Raw genomic sequence first — 21,336 nt, forward strand, 5'->3', positions numbered from 1 at the left:
ATCTTTATATAAATTAAATTATATTGCTTATTCATTAATATAACAAAAAAAAGTAATTCAAGTATAGTTAACCTACAGCATTATATTAGTTGCAGGTGTACAGTATAGTGACTCATCAATTCTATATATTACTCAGTGCACATCAAGATGAGTTGTACTCTTAATCCCTTCACGTATTTCACCCATCCCCCCACCCACCTCCCCTCTGGTGACCATCTGTTTGTTCTCTATAGTTAAGAGTCATTTTATTTTATTTTATTTTACTTTATTTTATTTTATTTTATTTTATTTTATTTTATTTTACTTATTTATTTATTTTATTTTATTTTTTGCATATATATATATATATATATATATATATATATCTCCACTCAGCATTTTTTTTTTTAACTTACATCCAAGTTAGTTAGCATATAGTGCAACAATGATTTCAGGAGTAGATTCCAGTGATTCACCCCTGTATATAACACCCAGTGCTTGTCCCAGCAAGTGTCTTCCTTAATGTCCCTTACCCATTTAGCCCTTCCCCCCTCCCACATCCCTCCAGCAACCCTGTTTGTTTTCTATATTTAAGAGTCTTATGTTTTGTCCCCTTTCCTGTTTTTATATTTTATTTGCTTCCCTTCCCGTATGTTCATCTGTTTTGTTTCTTGAATTCCTCATATGAGTGAAGTCATATATATGTCTTTCTCTGACCAATTTCAGGTAGCATAATACCCTCTAGTTCCATCCACATAGTTGCAAATGGCAAGATTTAATTCTTTTTGATTGCTGAATAATACTCCATTTCGTGTGTGTGTGTGTGTGTGTGTGTGTGTGTGTGTGTGAGAGAGAGAGAGAGAGAGAGAGAGAGAGAGAGAGAGAGAGAGACATCTTTATCCATTCATCTGTAGGGTGTGTTATTTGACTTGTCTCTTTTTCCCTTTTTGCTTGTTTTATTTCTTAAATTCCACATGTGATTGAAATAAGATATTTGTGTTTCTCTGACTGGCCTGTTTTGCTTAACATTATATGTTTTAGCTCTATCCATGCTGTTGCAAATGGCAAGGTTTCATTCTTTCTTTATGGCTGAGTAATATTCCATTGTGTGTGTATATGTGTGTGTGTATGTGTGTATGTATGTATGTATGTAAACATCGCATCTGTTCTTTGGGTAAGTATGCAGTAGTGCAATTACTGGATCATAGGGTAATTCTATTTTTAATTTTTTGAGGAACTTCCGTGTTGTTTTCCATAGTGACTGCACCAGTTTGCATTCCCACCAAAAAAGTTTTTTTTTTATTTAATTTTTTAATGTTTATTTATTATTGAGAGAGAGAGAGAGAGAGCATGAACATGGGAGGGGCAGAGAGAGGAAGAGACACAGAATCCGAAGCAGGCTCCAGGCTCCAAACTGTTAGCGCAGAGCCTGACGTGGGGCTTGAACTCACAAACCTCGAGATCACGATCCGAGCCGAAGTCGGTCGCTTAACTGACTGAACCACCCAGGCACCCTCCCCCCCACAGAAAAGTTTTATTTTTTATGCTTTATTACTTCAATTAAGGATGTGACAGAATATGTATTATTAAGCAACACCTGGTTCAGAGCCTGACATAATATTTGCTGATTTTAATTAAAGATTTGTCTGTTTCTCAAGATTTGAGTGGCTCATTCTCTTTACAGTGGTCTCACATCAGCAACATGGCTACGGATTGGCTGGGCAGTATTGTGTCCATCAACTGTGGTGATAGCTTGGGGGTCTATCAGGGAAGAGTGTCAGCAGTGGATCAGATCAGCCAGACCATTTCTCTCACGCGGCCTTTCCACAATGGAGTGAAGTGCCTCGTGCCAGAAGTCACCTTCAGGTGAGTGTCCTGACTGATTTCTTCAAATCTAGTCTCGTGGTCTGTGGAGCTTGGTCCTATTGCCGACGTTCTCTTGTATGGGGCTGCTTTTTTTTTTTTTTTTTTAAATTTTTTTTTCAACGTTTATTTATTTTTGGGACAGAGAGAGACAGAGCATGAATGGGGGAGGGGCAGAGAGAGAGGGAGACACAGAATCGGAAGCAGGCTCCAGGCTCCGAGCCATCAGCCCAGAGCCCGACGCGGGGCTCGAACTCACGGACCGCGAGATCGTGACCTGGCTGAAGTCGGACGCTTAACCGACTGCGCCACCCAGGCGCCCCTGTATGGGGCTGCTTTTGAGGAGAGTCTTGTCAGGTGAGATTTTGCAGTCTTTTTTTTTTTTTTTTTTTTTAAATTTTTTTTCAACGTTTATTTATTTTTGGGACAGAGAGAGACAGAGCATGAACGGGGGAGGGGCAGAGAGAGAGGGAGACACAGAATCTGAGACAGGCTCCAGGCTCCGAGCCATCAGCCCAGAGCCTGACGCGGGGCTCGAACTCACGGACCGCGAGATCGTGACCTGGCTGAAGTCGGACGCTTAACCGACTGCGCCACCCAGGCGCCCCGAGATTTTGCAGTCTTACCTCTTCTAGTCTAGCTGCTGTTTCAGCGTAGAGTTTGTGTTGTGTCATAATTAACTTTTAGCCAATGAATCGGGGTTTGTCAAATATTTTTCTCATCTCTGTCAAGCACTCAATATTATTTAAGTGGGTCAAATTCAGAATAATCTATTTTCTTTCTCAGATTTTTATTATTTGTGTTTTCTTATATCTAAGGCCTTTATTGATCCTCCCCCCACTGCATAAATGTATCTCTCTTTTAGATTTGTATTGTAATTTATCTCCAGAAGCACACTGTCTCCAGTAGCTGAGGTCCTTAGTTACTGAAATGTATTTTTCTTTCTTTTTTTTTTTCTTTTTAATGTTTATTTACTTATTTTGAGAGAGAGAGTGTGAGCAAGCATGAGTAGGGGAGGGGCAGAGAGAGAAGGGAAGAGAGAATCCCAAGTAGGATCAAGCTGTTAATGCAGAGCCCAACACAGTGCTTGATCTCATGAATCACGAAATCATGACCTGAGCCAAAACCATGAGTCAGATGCGTAACTGATCTCCAGTTCAGTTGTCTGCAAGTTCAGTTGTTGTCTTCACATCCCTCTTTTCACCAGTTTGTCATACAATCTCCCTTTCTTAGGTTAGAGCAACAACAGAACAGTCAGATGAGAGCTTCCTTGACTCTCTAAAAAGTACCTTCACATAATCTTTAGGAGTATTCAATTCTTATTTCTAACCCCTTCTAAAATCTCAATAGAAGACATACCCTGTGTGTTGAGGGCTACCCTTGTCCTGTACGCTTCACATACTATCCTTTTCTGTCTCCTTTGACACCCTACTCCATGTCTTTTGTGTCTTCATTATCAACCTCTATACTGTCTTTCTCCTCCTCTTTGCATTCCAACATTCCCAGCCTTCCCCCACAGTTCACACCCTCCAACACCCACGTCCACCCGCAGCTTGCATGTGCCATTAGGTATTGCCCATCCTTTCCTTTCTCTTTATACCCACGGTTCTTTTCAGAGCAAAATAGTCTGTTTTCATTCCCTTTGTGGCCTCATTCTCTAGTTCTTCTTTTCCCCACCATTATCTTTTTTTCTAATTTTACCATCCTGCTAAACTAGCTCTTTCTAGTTCAATGTTACAAATGAACTAATTGCCAAATTCTGCAGCAGTGTCTTCATTCTAACGTTAACTCAGATGCCGCCTGTTGAAGTGTTGTCTTTTAGTTCCTCTGTCACTCCTTTGGGTTTTCTTTCCATGTATTCTTCCATTCCTTTACATCCCCGACACCACGTTCCTTTTCTTCTACTTTTTTTTAAATTTTTGTTTATTTTTGAGAAAGAGTATGTGAGTGGGGGAGGGGCAGAAAGAGAAGGAGACAGAGGATCCAAAGTGGGCTCTGTGCTGACAGCAGAGAGCCCTATGAGGAACTTGAACTCACTAACTCTGAGATCGTGACTTGAGCCGAAGTTGGATGCTTAACTGAGCCACCCAGGCGCCCCTCTTCTACTCACTTTTTAAGATTGATTTACTCAAAGTTCTGTCTTTGATTCTTTTCTTTGTCTGTAATCTCTCTCGACCACTTCATGTGTACCTTTGTATACATTGAGACCCCAGATCTTTCATTTAGACCCATTATCTGAACTCCTGACACTTATTTTGTCTATTGGTCATTTCCAGGTGGATATCCCACAAAATATCTTTCTGTTTTTACACGTGGTGTAGGGCTGGACCCTGAGATCAAGAGTCGGATGCTCTTTCAACTGAGCACCCCTTGCACAGAATATCTTTTTTTTTTTTTTTAATGAATATGTGAAATTTGCTCACATATTCTTTTTTTTTTTTTTTAATTTATTTATTTTGAGAGAGAAAGCGTGAGTGGGGAAGGGGGAGAGAAAGAAAACTAAAGCAGGCTCTGCACTGCCAGCATGAAGCTTGACATGTGGCTTGAACCCATGAATTGTGAGATTGTGACCTGAACTGAAGTCAGACGCTTAACTGACTGAGCCACCCAGGCGCCCTGCTCCCACAAAATATCTTAAATTTAAGATTTTCTTTTTTTTTATTTTTTTATTTTTTAAAAAAAAATTTTTTTTTTTCAACGTTTATTTATTTTTGGGACAGAGAGAGACAGAGCATGAGCGGGGGAGGGGCAGAGAGAGAGGGAGACACAGAATTGGAAACAGGCTCCAGGCCCCGAGCCATCAGCCCAGAGCCCGACGCGGGGCTCGAACTCACGGACCGCGAGATCGTGACCTGGCTGAAGTCGGACGCTTAACCGACTGCACCACCCAGGCGCCCCATTAAATTTAAGATTTTCAAAGCTGAACTCATCATGTTATCTGTAGGTTTCTTCTTTCAAAGGTCTACCCTTAATCGGTAACTAATTATACCTTTCCGAGTTAGAAACTTAGGAATCATTGTAAATTCTTTCTCTTTGATCCTCATGCTTAGTCACCAAACCCTATGGAGTCCAAATGTCTCTTGGTTTCATCCTCCCCTCTCCATTTGCATTGTCACTTGCCCTGTTCGTTGCCTCTGTTTCTTGCTTGATCTCCTCACTCAGTGTTCTTCCCGCTAGCTTTTCCACCTTCCCTACGGCCACTAGAAAAATGTAATAGGAGTATGATCTGGCCCCCATTACCTCCACAGCTTTGCCTCCTGTCACTACTATCCATCTCCAGAACTTTTCCATCACCCCACAGTGAAACTTCATACCCTGTAAACACTAACTCTCCAATCTCCTTTTCCTCCAGCCCTGGTAACCAATTTTTTACCTTCTTTTTCTATGAATGGGACTATTCTAAATATCTCATATAAGTAGAATCATTTAATAATTGTCCTTTTGTGATGGCTTATTTTACTTACTAGCATACTGTCTTCAAAGTTCATCCATGGTGTACCATGTGTCAGAATTTCCCTCCTTTTAAAGGCCTGGTGGGGTGCCTGGGTGGCTCAGTCAGTTAAGTGTCCAACATCAGCTCAGGTCATGATCTCACGGTCTGTGAGTTCAAGCCCCTTTTCGGGCTCTGTGCTGACAATTCAGAGCCTGGAGCCTTTTTCGGATTCTGTGTCTCCCTCTCTCTCTGTCCCTCCTCAACTCACACTCTGCCTTCCTCTCTCTCAAAAAATAAACATTAAAAAAAAATTTTAAAGGCCTAGTAAATATTTCACTGTAAGTCTGTACCATATTTTGTTTATCTGTTCATCTTATAGTGGACACTCGGGTTTCTACCCTTTGGCTCTTGGGAAGAATACTGCTATGAACATGAGTATGGCACTATTAGTTTTGAGACTTGGATTCTTTTGTGTATTTCAGGGCAGGTGACATTACAGAATTAAAAATTCTGGAGATACCAGGTCCTGGAGAAAATCAACATTTTGGAGACCTTCATCAGACAGAATTAGGCCCCTCTGGTGTTGGGTACCAAATGGGTATCAATCAGAATGGCACAGGCAAGCTGGTGAAGAAGCCAACCTCTTCCAGCAGTGCCCCTCAGAATATCCCTAAGAGGACAGATGTGAAGAGCCAAGATGTTGCCGTTTCCCCACAGCAGCAACAGTGCTCAAAGAGCTATGTGGACAGGCACACGGAATCCTTGAGTCAGTCCAAAAGTTTCCGTCGTCGGCACAACTCTTGTAAGTTGGATCAAGTTGATGTTTCTTCTTACCCTTGTGTTTCAGGGCTATAAGGTTTTATCCACTGCTGTTCTGTAAACAAATTCTTTGTTACCCTAGTGAAAGGGATGCTGGTAAAGCTTCTCAAAAATACAGCATGATTCTCTTATTGTAGGTCTACCCCTTCAGGAGATTAAGGGAGAGAAAATAAGCTGTTAGAGACTCATACCAGCTCCTTACCCTCTCCCCCACTTAACTTCCTTCAAGAAAAGTCAGTAACCTGCCTGGAGTTCACTTGGACGAAAGCGATTATTGTCTTCAATCTGGTAACAGATGGTGGTGGTGATGTCTGAGTTGAGTCTACACTTGACTGTTCCAGGAAATTCTTGGCTAACTTGTGATTTGGCTCCCATCCTCAGGGGAAAGGAAGGGATTGGCTTATACATGTCTGTGATCGGACGGTCTCTGACAGACTACAATTTTTTTTAAGTTTATTATTTTTTTTATTTTGAGAGAAAAAAGTGTGAGTGGAGGAGGGGCAGAGACAGAGAGGAAAGAGTGAGAATCCCAGGCGGGCTCCTCACTGTCAGTGCGGAGCCTGATGTGGGGCTCGAACCCATGAACTATGAGATCATGACTTGAGCAGAAATCAGATGCTCCACCGACTGAGCCACCCAGGCACCCCTTCTGACAGACTACAATTTTAAATTTGCTATATTCACTGTCCTTACTAACACATAAAGGAAAATATGCACTGGTGTGTTGATAGCCTAGTTGTGTTTGGCACTAACAAATTGTTGAATGCCATGTACTCACTATGGAACCGTAATTAATTCACTAGAATCTGATATGCTTTTTAACGCATTCACTAGAATAATGTTATAAAAATGAATTATAACAGATTCACCAGAATCTGTGTGGCATCTGTGTTAGGGGCCAACATTTTTACATTTGAAAATACCCTGATTTCATGAATAAACTCTTGACATTTTGGAACTTAAAAAAATGTATTTCAGGACTCATTCCTTCATTGCTTAAGTAACTGTCTGAATTGACAGTGAAAACCTGAGACTAAAATTGAATTGTTACTTCCACATCTTTTAAAACTAAAGAATGCTTGGATAGGAAATTTACTGTTTTCATTTAGACTTTAACCTTCTCTGCTTTGCTTTATTCTCACTTAAAGCCCTTTTTTCTTTACTGAAAACACTGACTTGTTTGTTTAAAGTTCATGTAGTCAAGCAGCTTATAATATCATGTGCTTAGAGATAACCTTCATTAGCATTTTTCCTAGTATTTTTTTCTCTGATTATTAACATCTTACTAAGGTAGATTTGTTACAGTTAATGAACCAGTATTGATACATTATTATTAAGTAAAGTATTTTCTTCAGATTACCTTAGTTTTTACCTAATGTCCATGTTACAGACGCTCATCCAGCATACCACATTACATTTAATAGTCATGTCTCCTCTTACATCTGACAGTTTCTCAGAGTTTCATTGGTTTTGGTGACCTAGACTATTTTGATGAGTACTGGTCAGGTATTTTGTAGAATATTCTCAATTGGGATTTGATGTTTCTCTTGTGATTAGATTGGGGTTATGTGTTTAGGGTGGAAGACTACAGTGATAAAAGTTATTTTCATCACTTCATATCAAGGGTATGTACTGTGAACATGGTTTATGACTTGATGTTGACCTTGATCACCTGGCTGAGGGAAGTGTGTATGTCACATTTTTCTGTAGAGTTCTCCCCACTCCTCCTATATTGGAAGGAAGTCAGTGTGCAGCCCACACCTCTAAGTAGAAAGTTATGCAGAGTATCTGTATACATTGTTTGGAATTCTTCTGCACCAGAGATTTGTCTCTTCTCCCATGTTTATTCAGTTATTTATTTTTATCAGTATGGACTTATAAGTATTTATCTTACACTTTAGGTTATAATTCATCACTGCTTTATTTTAGTGCTTGGCATTGGCCACTGGGAGCTGTTTTGGTTAGCTCCTGTTTTCCTTGGACATTTCCTCCATTATTGTGGGTAGGTTTTTTTCCCTAGTACTTCTTTACTTTCTGGCCCTACAAGATGCTCCAGGTTTATCTTCTAATCACTTTTTGTTATAAATGTTTATTTTAGAGAGAGAGTGCAAGCATGAAGGTGGGACAGGGGCAGAGGGGAGGGGGAGAGAGAGTCTTAAGTAGGCTCCACACGTAGTGCAGAGCCTGATGCAAGACTTGCTCCCACAACCCTGTAATCATGACCTGAGCCAAAATTGAGAGTCGGACACTCAACCAATTGAGCCACCCAGGAGCCACATTTTCTTCTATATTTTTTGCCCTAGCCCTAGAATCAGCCATGTCTCCAAGGATCCCTGTTTATTTTATTGGAGAGTGGTATTATAAGCCATTACCTGGGTGCTAGCTATGCTCATTGCTGCTGGGTGTTGCCTTTAAAAAAAAAATTTTTTTTTGATGTTTATTTTTTGAGAGAGACAGAGTGTGAGCAGGGGAGGGGCAGAGAGAGAGGGAGACACAGAATCTGAAGCAGGCTCCAGGCTCCAAGCTGTCAGCACAGAGCCTGATGTGGGGCTTGAACAACTCACTGACTGCGAGATCATGACCTGGGCTGAAGCTGGCCGTCCAACAGACTGAGCCACCCAGGTGCTCCTCTTTTTGGCTGACAGAGCAGGGAAATAGATATATGTATACTTGACCAGTGTATATACACGTATACTATTTTTATATATAATCTTCTGTACTATATGAAGCTAATCATGAGTTCATACTGATGTCTCCAGCTTGAATCCATTACTACCTGCGTCACTCTAGCCACCTCTATTTTCTCATCTGTCACCTTTCACTCTAACAGTGAAAGACTGGTCTCCTACCATCTGTTGTCCATGGGCTTAAATCATTCAGTTCCAGTGCACAGGTATAGCACTATTGGAATTACTAACCTGTACCACACTCCCTTCATTGACTTGTTTTATGCATTTGTAACAGATTGTTTTGTCACATTCTGCCTCCCATTCTGGGATCCTCCCACCTCAATGAATTTTTAAAAATTTGCTTATTTTAAGGCTTATTCTTTGTGCTCTAAGGTTCTGAGTTTTAACCTGCAGTGCCTTGTATCCATCATTACAGTATTATACAGAATCCCTTGTTTCACCAATTTAGTCTTTCCACTTTTTCCTCCATGACCTCTCCCCTGCCTCAGCAAGTACTGATTTTTTCACCATCTTTGTAGGTTTCACCTTTTCCAGAATATGACATAATTAAAATCACACGGTAGGTAGCCTTTTGAGACAGGCTTCTTTCACTTAAAGTGCATTTAAGATTCATTCATTCATGTTGGGGTGTCTGGTGGCTCAGTCAGTTGAGTGTCTGAATCATTTTTTTTTTTTGTTTTATTTTTTATTTTTTAAAATTTACATCCAAATTAGTTAGCATGTAGTGAAACAATGATTTCAGGAGTAGATTCCTTAATGCCGCTTACCCATTTAGCCCATTCCCCCTTCCACAACCCCTCCAGTAACCCTCAGTTTGTTCTCCATATTTATGAGTCTCTTCTGTTTTGTCCCCCTCCCTGTTTTTATATTATTTTTGTTTCCCTTCCCTTATGTTCAACTGTTTTGTCTCTTAAAGTCCTCATATGAGTGAAGGCATATGATTTTTGTCTTTCTCTGACTGATTTCACTTAGCATAATACCCTCCAGTTCCATCTACGTAGTTGCAAATGGCAAGATTTCATTCTTTTTGATTGCCGAGTAATACTCCATTGTATATATATACCACATCTTCTTTATCCATTCATCCATCAGTGGACATTTGGGCTCTTTCCATACTTTGGCTATTGCTGATAGTGCTGCTATAAACATGGGGGTGCATGTGTCCCTTCGAAACAGCACACCTGTATCCCTTCGAAACAACACACCTGTATCCCGTGGATGAATGCCTAGTAGTGCAATTGCTAGGGTTGTAGGGTAGTTCTATTTTTAGTTTTTTGAGGCACCTCCATACTGTTTTCCAGAGTGGCTGCACCAGCTTGCATTCCCAGAGTGTCTGAATCTTGATAGAGTCGTGGGATTGAGCCCTGCCTGTGTTGGGCTCCACATTGAGCATGGAGCCTGCTTAAGATTCCCTCTGCCCCACTCTCCCACTCGCACTCTCTCTCCTTCAAACTAAAAAAAAAAAAAAAAAAAAAATCATGTCTTTGTGGCTCGATAGCTCATTTCCTTTTATTGCTGAATAATATTTCATTGTATGGATGTATCAAAGTTTGTCCGTTTACCTATTGAAGGGCATCTTGGCTGATTCCAACTTTTGATGATTATGAACAAAACTTGCTAGAAACATTTGTGTGCAGGTTTTATGTGGACATAGTTTTCAGATCAGTTGGGTAAATACCTAGGAGTATGATTACTGGATGTTATGGTAAGGCTATCGAATTTTTTTCCTCTTACCAACAATTATAGCAACTCTCTTGAAAGAGTGCAGTTAACGTCAAGCAAGTAATTTATTTGATCTTTAACAAGTCACTCTGGTAAAAAAGTTGGGTCACTCTCAAAAAGTATCCCCTGGTGGATGATGCTTCTGCTTTTGCTGTTTACTCTGTTCCCTAGATTATTAAGTGCACATAAATAGGGTAAAGGGATCATGGAAAAAAAAAATGTTATCCTCTTTCAGAGAACTTCTTCTGAATCCAGATTAGTTTGGAAAATGTCTGTGACCTGGGAATTTGATGATGAGATGTGGCTTGGAATTGGTTTGTGATAGGTAGAGTTGCATTTATTTGTTTTTATTATTATTTTTTTAATGTTTATTTTTGAGAGGCAGAGCGCAAGCAGGGGAGGGGCAGAGAGAGAGGGAGACAACAGAATCAGAAGCAGGCTCCAGGCTCTGAGTTGTCAGCACAGAGCCTGACGTGGGGCTCGAACTCACGAACTGTGAGATCATAACCTGAGCTGAAGTCAGATGCTTAACTGAGTTGCATTTATTTATTTGTTTAGTGAATGCTGTAAGATGAGTAGAAAGGTCTGCCAGAGGATTTTAAGGATTCCAAGAAAATAGATTGGTTTCTTCCCACTGCAGTTGTAATGTAGATTATCATTGTTTTTTTCATTGATAAAGAAATAGAGATTAAGTATTTTTCTCATTAGAGATATGTAAATAGAAATTTTCCTGGTATATGTTTATTGATGTTGAAACTAATAGATTGATAAAGTATAGGAATATAATCTCCAGTTCTGTTTTTTTTTAATTAATTTATTTAAGAATTTTTTTTTAACGTTTTTATTTTATTTTTGAGAGACAGAGACAGAGTGCTAGTTGTAGAGGGGCAGAGAAAGAGTGGGATACACAGAATCTGAAGCAGGCTCCAGGCTCTGAGCTGTCAGCACAGAACTCGACACGGGGCTTGAACTGACGAACCGTGAGATCATGACCTGAGCTGAAGTCAGATGCTTAACTGACTGAGCCACCCAGGCACCCCTCTTCAGTTCTGGTTTTTAAGTATTCTGTTAAGGTTAGTGATGATTGTTGAGGGATTTGTTAGTTATAGTTACCTAATCCAACATTTGTGAGAGATTTAGCACAAGCAGATTTTATTTTATTTGCTTTTTTTAAAGGTTTATTTATTTTGAGAAAGAGAATGTGTGCACATGCAAGTGGGGAAGGGGTGTGTGTGTGTGGGGGGAATCCCAAGCAGGTTCTGTGCTGCCAGCAAAGAGCCTGACATGCGGGTCCATCTCACGAACCAGGAGATCATGACTTGAGCCAAAATCGAGAGTTAGATGCTCAACCAACTGAGCCATCCAGGCGGTCCTAAGTTAATTAATTATATATTTTTTTACAGAAGAGAGTGTGCAAGTGTGTATGTGGCAGGGAGAGAGAATCCCAGACAGGCTCCATATTTGTCAAGTAGATGAATGGAATATTAGTCCTCGGAAGCTGAGGGAAACCATTTGAGACTGGCTAAGGATACAGGTCTGTGTATGGTCTGTTCATTTTACCAATGATCCCACCATCCGAGGTCCTACTATAACTTCTTAACCTCCTTGGATGTGCCCTGGATGTGCCTTCTTGGTGCTGGAGCCCAAGAAGTTGAATTATTACCAAGGCCTAGAAGTTGGGGAGTTGAAAAGAAGGTTCCAGATGCTCTCAGTTATCTCTTCGTGAAGCCCATTGAGTCTGACATTAAAACATTTGCCATTGACCTTCAGGTGCCCTTTAGCGTGCTAAGTGCAGGACAAAGTTCCCTTTTACAATGTGTGTGTGACAAAAACCAATAAATAAGTGACACTGAGGGTTACACAACAATGGGTTTGTTGTAAGTTATCCTGGCCAAAGGGCTTTTGTGCCAAAGGCTGGCAGCAAAATGGCACAGGAAGGCGGCCAGCCTCTAGTCTTAACACATACTTGGCCTTTGTAATTGAAAGGTAAAGAAATCTATGAAGCACTGTTTATCTTTTCCAAGGGAAGCGCTTTTCTCTCCTAGTGGCCAAAGTCCATTTTATTTTTTTATCCCCCCCCCCATATTTTATTATCTTAAATTCTAAACAAGGGCTTTGCTGTTTAGTTGTATATATATTATATTTCAAACAAACACGTTTTAATTATTTGCCAAAGGCCATTTTAAACATAGAGCCAGGCCCTTGGGCTGAGTAAGCCAAGTATTGAGACAGCTGATTCACTCAGGACTTCCCAATATTTGTATTAAAGTATGAGGAAAAGGAAGAATCAGAGACAACTGAGCATATTGGCTTGCTTTTCATTTACTTTATAATCTCTTATCTTTTTCTTGCTGACCTATGATGTCAGTATTTCCTCTTGGAAACCTTTTTTTGCTGTCTACTTTCCTAGCAGTGTTTGGAACATAGCTGATCCTTGGTGTATATTTGTCAAATGAGTGAATGTAAGCTCTGTATTCAGAGTGTGAGAAAATACCTGATACCTTCTAAAGACACAACTCTGGTTTGGTTGCAAGTGATGTTTATAGAGTCTTAAGGCTGAGCCCAAAGTGGCTTCCTATTTTGCTGCTTTTGCCCTGTCTTCTCTCAAGCTGATAATTGCTTGTCTTCATCTGTCATTGTGATAGATTCAGGATAGTTCATTGTCCGTTCATACTGGGCATGACTGAACTCCTTTCCTCTGAAGCCCTTGCCTCATACCCCCTCTTTTATTATTGTTGACAGCTTCATCTTCCTGTCTTTTTCAGTCACGCAAAGATTTGATAGCTGCCTTTCTTTCTCATAGTTCATCTCAAGTTGCCTTTTCTTTAGTGACTTCTTTAGACTCTTTTGTTGTCTGTATGGGGTGTTTTTTTGTTTTTTTAGATGGTTGTTTTTATGAATTCAGAGATTTGTGTATTTATGGTAGACAGGGCATAGAATTGGGTGACAGGTCTGAATGACAAATTTCTGCCCTCTGTTTGCTTACATTGTCCTTGGTTAGAGTAAAAACACAGATAACTGCAGAACAAAGTAGGTAGTATGGGGCAAGTGCTAGATGAATGGTACCCACACTGCTGCAGGTGGTCAGATGGGGGTGATCTTTCAGTTGGAGTAATCAAGATGGTGTGTTTGGGCTGAGTCTGTAACAGTAAAAATGAGAAATAGCTTAAAAGTTCATCAGTAGGAATGGTATACATCAATAGGATATAGTCTATAAAAAATCTTCAAAAAATGTTTTTTAATGTTTTAGTATTTATTTTTGAGAGACAGAGACTGTGTGAGTGGGGGAGGGGCAGAGAGAGGGGGAGACAGAATCTGAAGCAGGCTTCAGGCTCTGAGCTGTCAGCCCAAACTCACAAACCATGAGATCATGACCTGAGCTGAAGTCGGATGCTTAACCGACTGAGCCACTCAGGAGCCCCTATAAAAAAATCTTATAAAAAGATATTTGGAGAAATCATTCATGAAACAGAAGCTCCTAAGCAAGATAGCAAGGTACAAAACTTTATAAGATGGATGCATATTTTTTGACTAGAAGGGAACATGTCAAAATGTTAAGTGAATATCTGCAATTTTCGGGGCACCTGGGTGGCTTAGTCAATTAAGCGTCCAACTTCAGCTCAGGTCATGATCTCATGGTTCATGAGTTTGAGCCCTGCATCGGGCCCCCATGCTGACATTGCAGAGGCTGCTTGGGATTCTCTCTCTCTCCCTCCCTCCCTCCCTCTCTCCCTCTCTCTCTGCCCCTCCCCTGAGTGTTCCCTCCCTCCCTCCCTCTCTCCCCCCACCCCAGAATAAACTTTAAAAAAGTTAAGTGAATATCTGCAATTTTCTGTATATTTTAAGAACATATATTAACAAAAAGTTACTTCTAAAAAAGGAATACTTGTTTCCTGTTGCTTTTGAATTCCTTTTTTACCATTGTGCTGTACTGAATAGGTTTTTTGCTTTTGCCTTCTATGCTCATTTTCTAGACATGATCCTCTGCTAGTTCTTTTCACTTTGCCTAGGTCTGTCAGAGTTACATGGTTTCCTTATTCTTGTCTCCACAAATACCATGGAATTTGGAATCTGACCGATCAGAGTTCAAGTCCTAACTTAGACATACCGGTTTGGAACATCCTTAGTTTCCTCATTGGTAGAATGCTAAGGTTAATTGGGTTGTCTGAAGATAGCTGAGATAATGTGCATATCAAAGCCTAAGATGGTGCCAGCTGCATAGGTTCTGCAAGTTGACAAGCGTTTAGCAGCATCCCTGGACTCCACCTTCTAGATGCCAGGAATATTTCCCAACCACCCCCACTTGTAACAACCAAAAATGCCTCCAGACATTGTCAAATGTCCCACTGGGGCATAATAGTGCCCCTGATTGAGAATCAAAAGTTCTTCAGGAATGAGGAAACCTTGTTATCAGAAACTGCTGTAAGATCTACTCTCCACCTTTCACCCCATTCTGTCTTCTTGACCAGTATTCTTCACGTGTCCATGCTTAAATCAGTTGTTGGCATGAGAACCACCATGATTGATTTAGAAATTTACCTGTTCCCTCCCCTGAGAGGAGGGTATGGTATCTATCTGAACAAAAATGGGTATTGTTCTGAGGAAGAGATCTGGACATTAGATAGGCAACAACAGAATCTGCTTACAGGGCAAAAAACTCTAAAATTGCTTACCTGTGGCAAGGGCCTATTGAAAGTGTCATGGTGGAGGATACAGGCAGTTTGTTGGGTCTGCAGAAGTGATTGGGAATGGTAGTAAAGGGGGGTGAGAGTAACTTCAGGTGAGGACTGGGGCTATATTGATATTGTTCACCGTTGACTCTCCAGCACTTAACACAGATCCTAGTGGATAGCAGATGCTTAATGAATATTTTAAAAATGAATATAGAAAAATACTGATCAAAATTCTGTCCTGGTGAAATGTGAAATGTGTTTTGGGTTCAGTGAACAGTGGTATGATTATAGGTACAGTTGGCTGACATGAAGAGACTCCTGGAGACCACCCCGATTCCTTTCTTTTAGATAAACTATATTCAGCTTCAGGGAAATTGTGCTTTGGCCTAAATAGTGCCTTAAAATAAGCATGAAGTATTTGACTCCTAATATTGATGTTATTAGTTCATTAGGTTTCTTTTACTTCCTTTTGTAAAAGTAAACATTTCTGTGACACAACTCCTGATGGGCTCACCAATTGATTGGCTTTTTTTCTACAATACATACATGCTATATACATGAGATATGAGAAACAGAGGAACAAATTAAAAAGGACTAGATAAACACGAAGTAAACTTTCACAGTAATACTGGTTTAAATTTGGTTTAATGGTTCAAAATGTTTTGCTTATTGAAAAATTAATATTTGGTTTTTCAACAGAGTGAATAACTATGAGTCATGGACTCTTTTGGAGGTGGTGGGGAGGTGGAGATATTTATTACCTTGATTGTGGTTGTGGTATTACAAGTGTTTTGCATATGTCCAAACTCATCAAATTGTATACATTAAGTATGTACAGGTTTTTGTGTACTGATAAAACCTCAGTAAAGCTATAAAAACAAAAATCAGTGTTGTACCTCTGAGGAGATGAAGCCCAGGTGCATCTTCTCTTGGCTCCCAGGACTGAATCCAGGGCAGCAGTAGGACCTTGGCTGACTTTGTTTCTTTAGTATTTTACCTTACTAATTTTGTGTTTTTGCTTTGTCTATAGCTAAGCTGTTCCCCATTGGTAGCAGCAGTGATTAGGGGTTTGGCTTTATGGTTTGATCACTTGATCTGTTTAAGGGGATTCATGTTTCTAGATACCTGCTTTCTGTTGGGTGAGAGACAACAGCAAATCTGGTTAGTCTGTTCTATTTGTCTACTTTGAGCTCAAGTCAATTAAGATTTTCATCCCCACTGGGAGAAGATGGGCCCTTTAACATCTATACTGGTCTGTGTTTAATCTTGGCCCATGTCTGAGATTTTAGGGTTGGAGCTGTAAGCACTATTTCTGTGTATATCTGTGTGTCTGTAATTCAGAAAGTTCTTTACCTTTACAATTTACAAGGGATGAAATAAACATGAAATATTTTTAAAGGAATATTTTATTAATGGTTCAAAACTTTTTTGCTTATTAAACATCAATACTTGGTTAGAACAGAGTGATTAGCTGTGAGTCACTCATTTTCTTAAATCTTGGTATACCACTTAAGAAAATAGTAATCATACTAGTTATTTCAGAAGAAATTTAATAGAATTGGTTAAGTAGGTGTTAGAAGACCAAAAAAGCAAAAAGAGACATTGAGGGAGGGGAAATAGGGAACAGGCTGCTGTTATCAGAAACTTGAAGTTCAGAGAAGAGGCTTCTCAGAGCTGGTGCCATTAGTTCCAGGGAGCTGCACTGAAGCTTGTTCTGTCTGCATGAGGCGGAAAGGAAAACGGGAGACCGGAACTGACTGCCAGGGCAATGCTGGTGTGAACAGCAAGCGAACAAGAAGGAGACAGTCCCGTGTCACTCCTCCTTCCTTGTTCCTTCCACTCTCTTCACATGTCTACTACTGGTAGTGGGACCTGACAGGAGGAGAAATGCAGTTGTGGAGTCCCGGCCCAACACCGCAGAGACTGAGTGTGGAGTTGAAAGACTAATAAGTGACACCCTGAACATTTTGAATGAAACAGAGGTTCAAAGAACCGGTCCTGGGTTCAGTTAATTAAGAAATTAAAAAATTTTTCATCGCTGGAAAGGTAGTAGCTGAAAAAAAGGCAAAACTGGAAAGAATACCTCTCCCTGAGAGGCCTACTTTTCCTGTACAGGGTCAGATGTTAAATATTTTAGGCTTTGCCGGTCATGAAGTCTCTGTCTCACATACTTAACGTTGCTTTTGCAGCACAGAAGTGGGCTTAGACAATATGTAAACAAATGAGTGTGACTGTGTTCCAAGAAAACATATTTGCAGAAACAGCAGTGGGCTGAATTTGGTGAGCGCCAAACAGTTTGCAGACTCCTGATGTAGAATATACACTTAGGGTGAGGTTAATCAATGATAGTCCATATGGGTTCATGTTTGGAATAACCTTGATACTTTTTTGAATTTGGGAGACCATCTTAGATCGGATCAATTTTTTAAAAATTTCATTCTAGCTAAAGAAGACCTGTAAGAGGAATCGGAGAGGTGTTAGCTCTGCCATTCTTTTGTTCCCTTATGATTGCATTATTAGTATTATCTTTAATGCATAGTTTCTTTATAGGAATCTTTTTTAAGCCACTTACTCATTTTAGTATGCTTTAGTAGCTAAAAATGTATATAGTTGCACAACAGTGTGAATGTACTTAATGCCATTGAACTCTATACTTAAAAGTGGTTAAAATGGTAAATTTTATGTTAACGTACATTTTACCATAAAAAAATTGATGCAAGTCCATTTGCACGGATACACGTCCTGTTATGGAACATCACTCTTTCTTCCAACATCTCAAGTACTGGCAGTGATTGGCTGGCATGAAACCTCATAAGGGTGCCAATTTCTAGCTGAACATTAAATTCATAAAGCCTAATTTCTTATTCTTTTTAGTTGAAAGAAAAAATAGAGTATGAAATATCTTCTCCCTTCATCCCAGTGGATCATCCTTTACACTCCTGGGTATGCCGAGACCACAGGGCCAGAGACCTGTTTTCTAATAGTATGCTTTGATTTATATTGAGGCAGAACATTAGTCCTGTATACTGGACTTTTTTCTAGTTCTTCCCCTGCCTGCTTCTATTGCTGAGGGTGTTACCCTGACCTTGTATTTTCATGCCTGCTCTCCCATTCCTAATCCAGCTCTGCTTTTTTCATCCACATTTCTGTGATACTTCATATAAATTTCTGTTATAATTCTTACCACGTTGTATTTTAGTTGCTTGCTTATATATCACTCCTCCTTTAAAAAAAAGTTTATTTATGTTACAGCACGAAGCAGGGAAGGGCGGAGAGAGAAACAGAATCCCAAGCAGAAGGAGCTCGATTCCACGACCATGAGATCATGACCTGAGCTGAAATCAAGAATCCCTTGCCCCAGTAATGAACATTTGTGCTTCCTACAGTTTTTGCATGGGAAAAGGTCTCATGGCAACTTGTTGCCAGAGTTTTAATTTAAGAATTTATTTTTTTATTAAAATTTTTAAAAATTTATTTATTTACTTTAGAGAGTGCAAGCAGAGGAGAGGGGTAGATAGAGGGGGAGAGAGAGACAGACAGACAGACAGACTGGGAGAGAATCTTAAGCAGGCTCCACACTCAGCACAGAGCCTGACACAAGGCTTGATCCCACAACCCTGGGATCATGACCTGAGCCGAAATCAGAGTTGGACGCTCAGTTGACTAAGCCACCCAGCTACCCCTCTCCTCCTTCCTTTTTGAGTAGCATGTCTTGGTTATTTACCTGGCTGTGGCACATAGCATGCTCTCACTAAATGTTTTTGTCAGATTATTAGAACTAGAACTTAACCCACATTTTGACAATCTTGTCATTGTTTTATAATCCAAGCTGTTGATGGTGGCTCAGCTAGATCTTCCTCTCCTTTATAATTTTGGCCAAGCTTAGTTATTTTCAGAGGCCTAAATCTCATCTTCCAGCTCAGCCCTTTTCTATACCAATATTTGGCAATAGGAAGACTTGGGGACACGAGTTATATTTGCACAGTACACATCTTTCAGAATAATTATTGCAATTGATCTTGCCAATGTTGATTAATTTGTTAAACAAATATTTATTGACTGCCTGCTGTGTGCTAGGAACTCTGCTGGGGATAAAACAGTGAGCATTTTACATACAAGGAAATTGAGATTATGTAACATGTTAACGAGAACTGCAGCTAGAGCCTTGGTGTCCTGGCTCTTCCATGGGGTAGAAGGGAGTTGCTGTGAGAAGTTAGAGCAGTATAGTTGGGATGCTGTATGTGAGGGAGTTTGCTCGTGATCATTCTAACCTCTGTTTAAGTATTTTCAGTAATTAAAGATCTCAATCTTTCGAAAGGAAGCACATCATATTTATTTAAACCATATTGGAGGTTCAGTTTGGCATACCATTAGCCTGGTCCACCCTTTCAGGATGGTCAGAATATAAACTCAATTCAGGATTCTCTAGGAGTGGATGGTCTGGAGAATTCTGTGGGATTTTCTGTCTTGGCTGCTAGAAGAGTAGTTGACTGATGTGTGGTGGCCACATAGAGAGTGTCTGCTGTTCTGGTGTTGATGTGCATCTTGGTGTGGTCACTGTAGAATCAGGTCAGTATGATCCTTGTCGGTTGATGGTTCAGAAATTGCTTCCCTACAAGTATTAAATTCTGAGAAAAGATCACATTAAGAGATCTAGGGGTGCCTGGGTGGCTCAGTCAGTTAAGTGTCCAACTTCGGCTCAGGTCATGATCTCACGCTTGTGAGTTTGAGCCCCAAGTCAGGCCCTGTGCTGACAGTTCAGAACCTGGAGCCTGCTTTGAATTCTGTCCCTCTCTGTCCCTCTCCTGCTCACTCGCTCGCTCTCTCTCTCTCTCTCTCTCTCTCTCTTAAAAATAAACATTAAAAAAGAGAGAGAGAGATCTAAAAACAGGTTTATAAGTCAAAATACCAACTTACAGTGATAGATGTATATCTGGCTCAAGATCTGGAATCTCTCTAAACCAGAGATTCCCTCCTGCTGGGTTCTAGGCTAAGACCATATTAAAAATTAAAAGGTTGTTTGCTTGGGAAGCATAGAATTCGGAGCCAGTTGAGTAGTATTTTTTTGTGAACTTCAGGTTATGAGGAGTTGATCTTCTTTTACTCTGGGGGTATTTCTCTCTTTACTCCTGGACATTTGGGGTCAAACCACTCAGACCTGTGGGAAGAGACTGCTGTACCCTTGCCCTTCCACTTTTCATTTTTTATTTATTTTTTGTTTTTTCAGATATTTATTTTTTTAATTTACATCCAACTTAGCATATAGTGCAACAGTGATTTCAGGAGTAGATTCCTTAATGCCCCTTACCCGTTTAGCCCATCCCCCCTCAACCCCTCCCCCAAACCTCTGTTTATTCTCTATATTTAAGACTCTTTTATGTTTTGTCTCCCTCCTTGTTTTTATATTATCTTTGCCTCCCTTCCCTTATGTTCATCTGTTTTGTATCTTAAAGTCCTCATATGAGTGAAGTCCTATATTTGTCTTTCTCTAATTTTGGTTAGCATAATATGCTCTAGTTCCACCCACGTAGTTGCAAATGGCAAGATTTCATTCTTTTTGACTGCTGAGTAATACTCCCCTGTGCGTGCATGCGTGTGTGTGTGTGTGTGTGTGTGTGTGTGTGTGTGTACCACATCATCTTTATCCATTCATCCATCGATGAGCATTTGGGCTCTTTCCATACTTTGGCTATTGTTGATAGTGCTGCTATAAATGTTGGGGTGCATGTGCCTCTTCGAAACAGCACACTTGTATCCCTTAGATAAATACCTAGTAGTGAGTGCAATTGCTGGGTCATATTGTAGTTCTGATTTTTTGAGGAACCTCCATACTGTTTTCCAGAGTGGCTGCATCAGTTTGCATTCCCACCAGCGGTGCAAAAGAGATCCTCTTTTCTCCACATCCTTGCCAACATCTGTTGTTGCCCGAGTTGTTAATGTTAGCCATTCTGACTGGTGTAAGGTGGTATCTCATTGTGGTTTTGATTTGTATTTCCCTGATGAGTGATGTTGAGCATTTTTTTTTCATGTGTCGGTTGGCCATGTGGATGTCTTCTTTGGAGAAGTGTCTATTCATGTCTTCTGCCCATTTCTTCACTGGATTATTTGTTTTTTGGGTGTTGAGTTTGGTAAGTTCTTTATAGATTTTGGATACTAA

At 40.2% G+C, this 21,336-nt stretch overlaps 1 protein-coding gene across 2 annotated transcripts in view; it reads left to right on the forward strand.

Annotated features, from left to right (window-relative positions):
- Positions 1-21,336, forward strand: part of EDC3 (enhancer of mRNA decapping 3) — a 61,260-nt gene that overhangs the window by 16,317 nt on the left and 23,607 nt on the right. For both annotated transcript variants that reach the window (XM_032593592.1, XM_030317706.1), the window contains exons 2-3: positions 1,664-1,845; positions 5,758-6,077. In XM_032593592.1, the coding sequence (XP_032449483.1) occupies positions 1,682-1,845; positions 5,758-6,077 (484 nt within the window). In that variant the 5' untranslated portion in view covers positions 1,664-1,681. The remainder of the gene's footprint in view (positions 1-1,663; positions 1,846-5,757; positions 6,078-21,336) is intronic.

The sequence above is a fragment of the Lynx canadensis genome, chromosome B3 (genome assembly GCF_007474595.2).
Source record: "Lynx canadensis isolate LIC74 chromosome B3, mLynCan4.pri.v2, whole genome shotgun sequence".
Lineage (NCBI taxonomy): Eukaryota > Metazoa > Chordata > Mammalia > Carnivora > Felidae > Lynx > Lynx canadensis.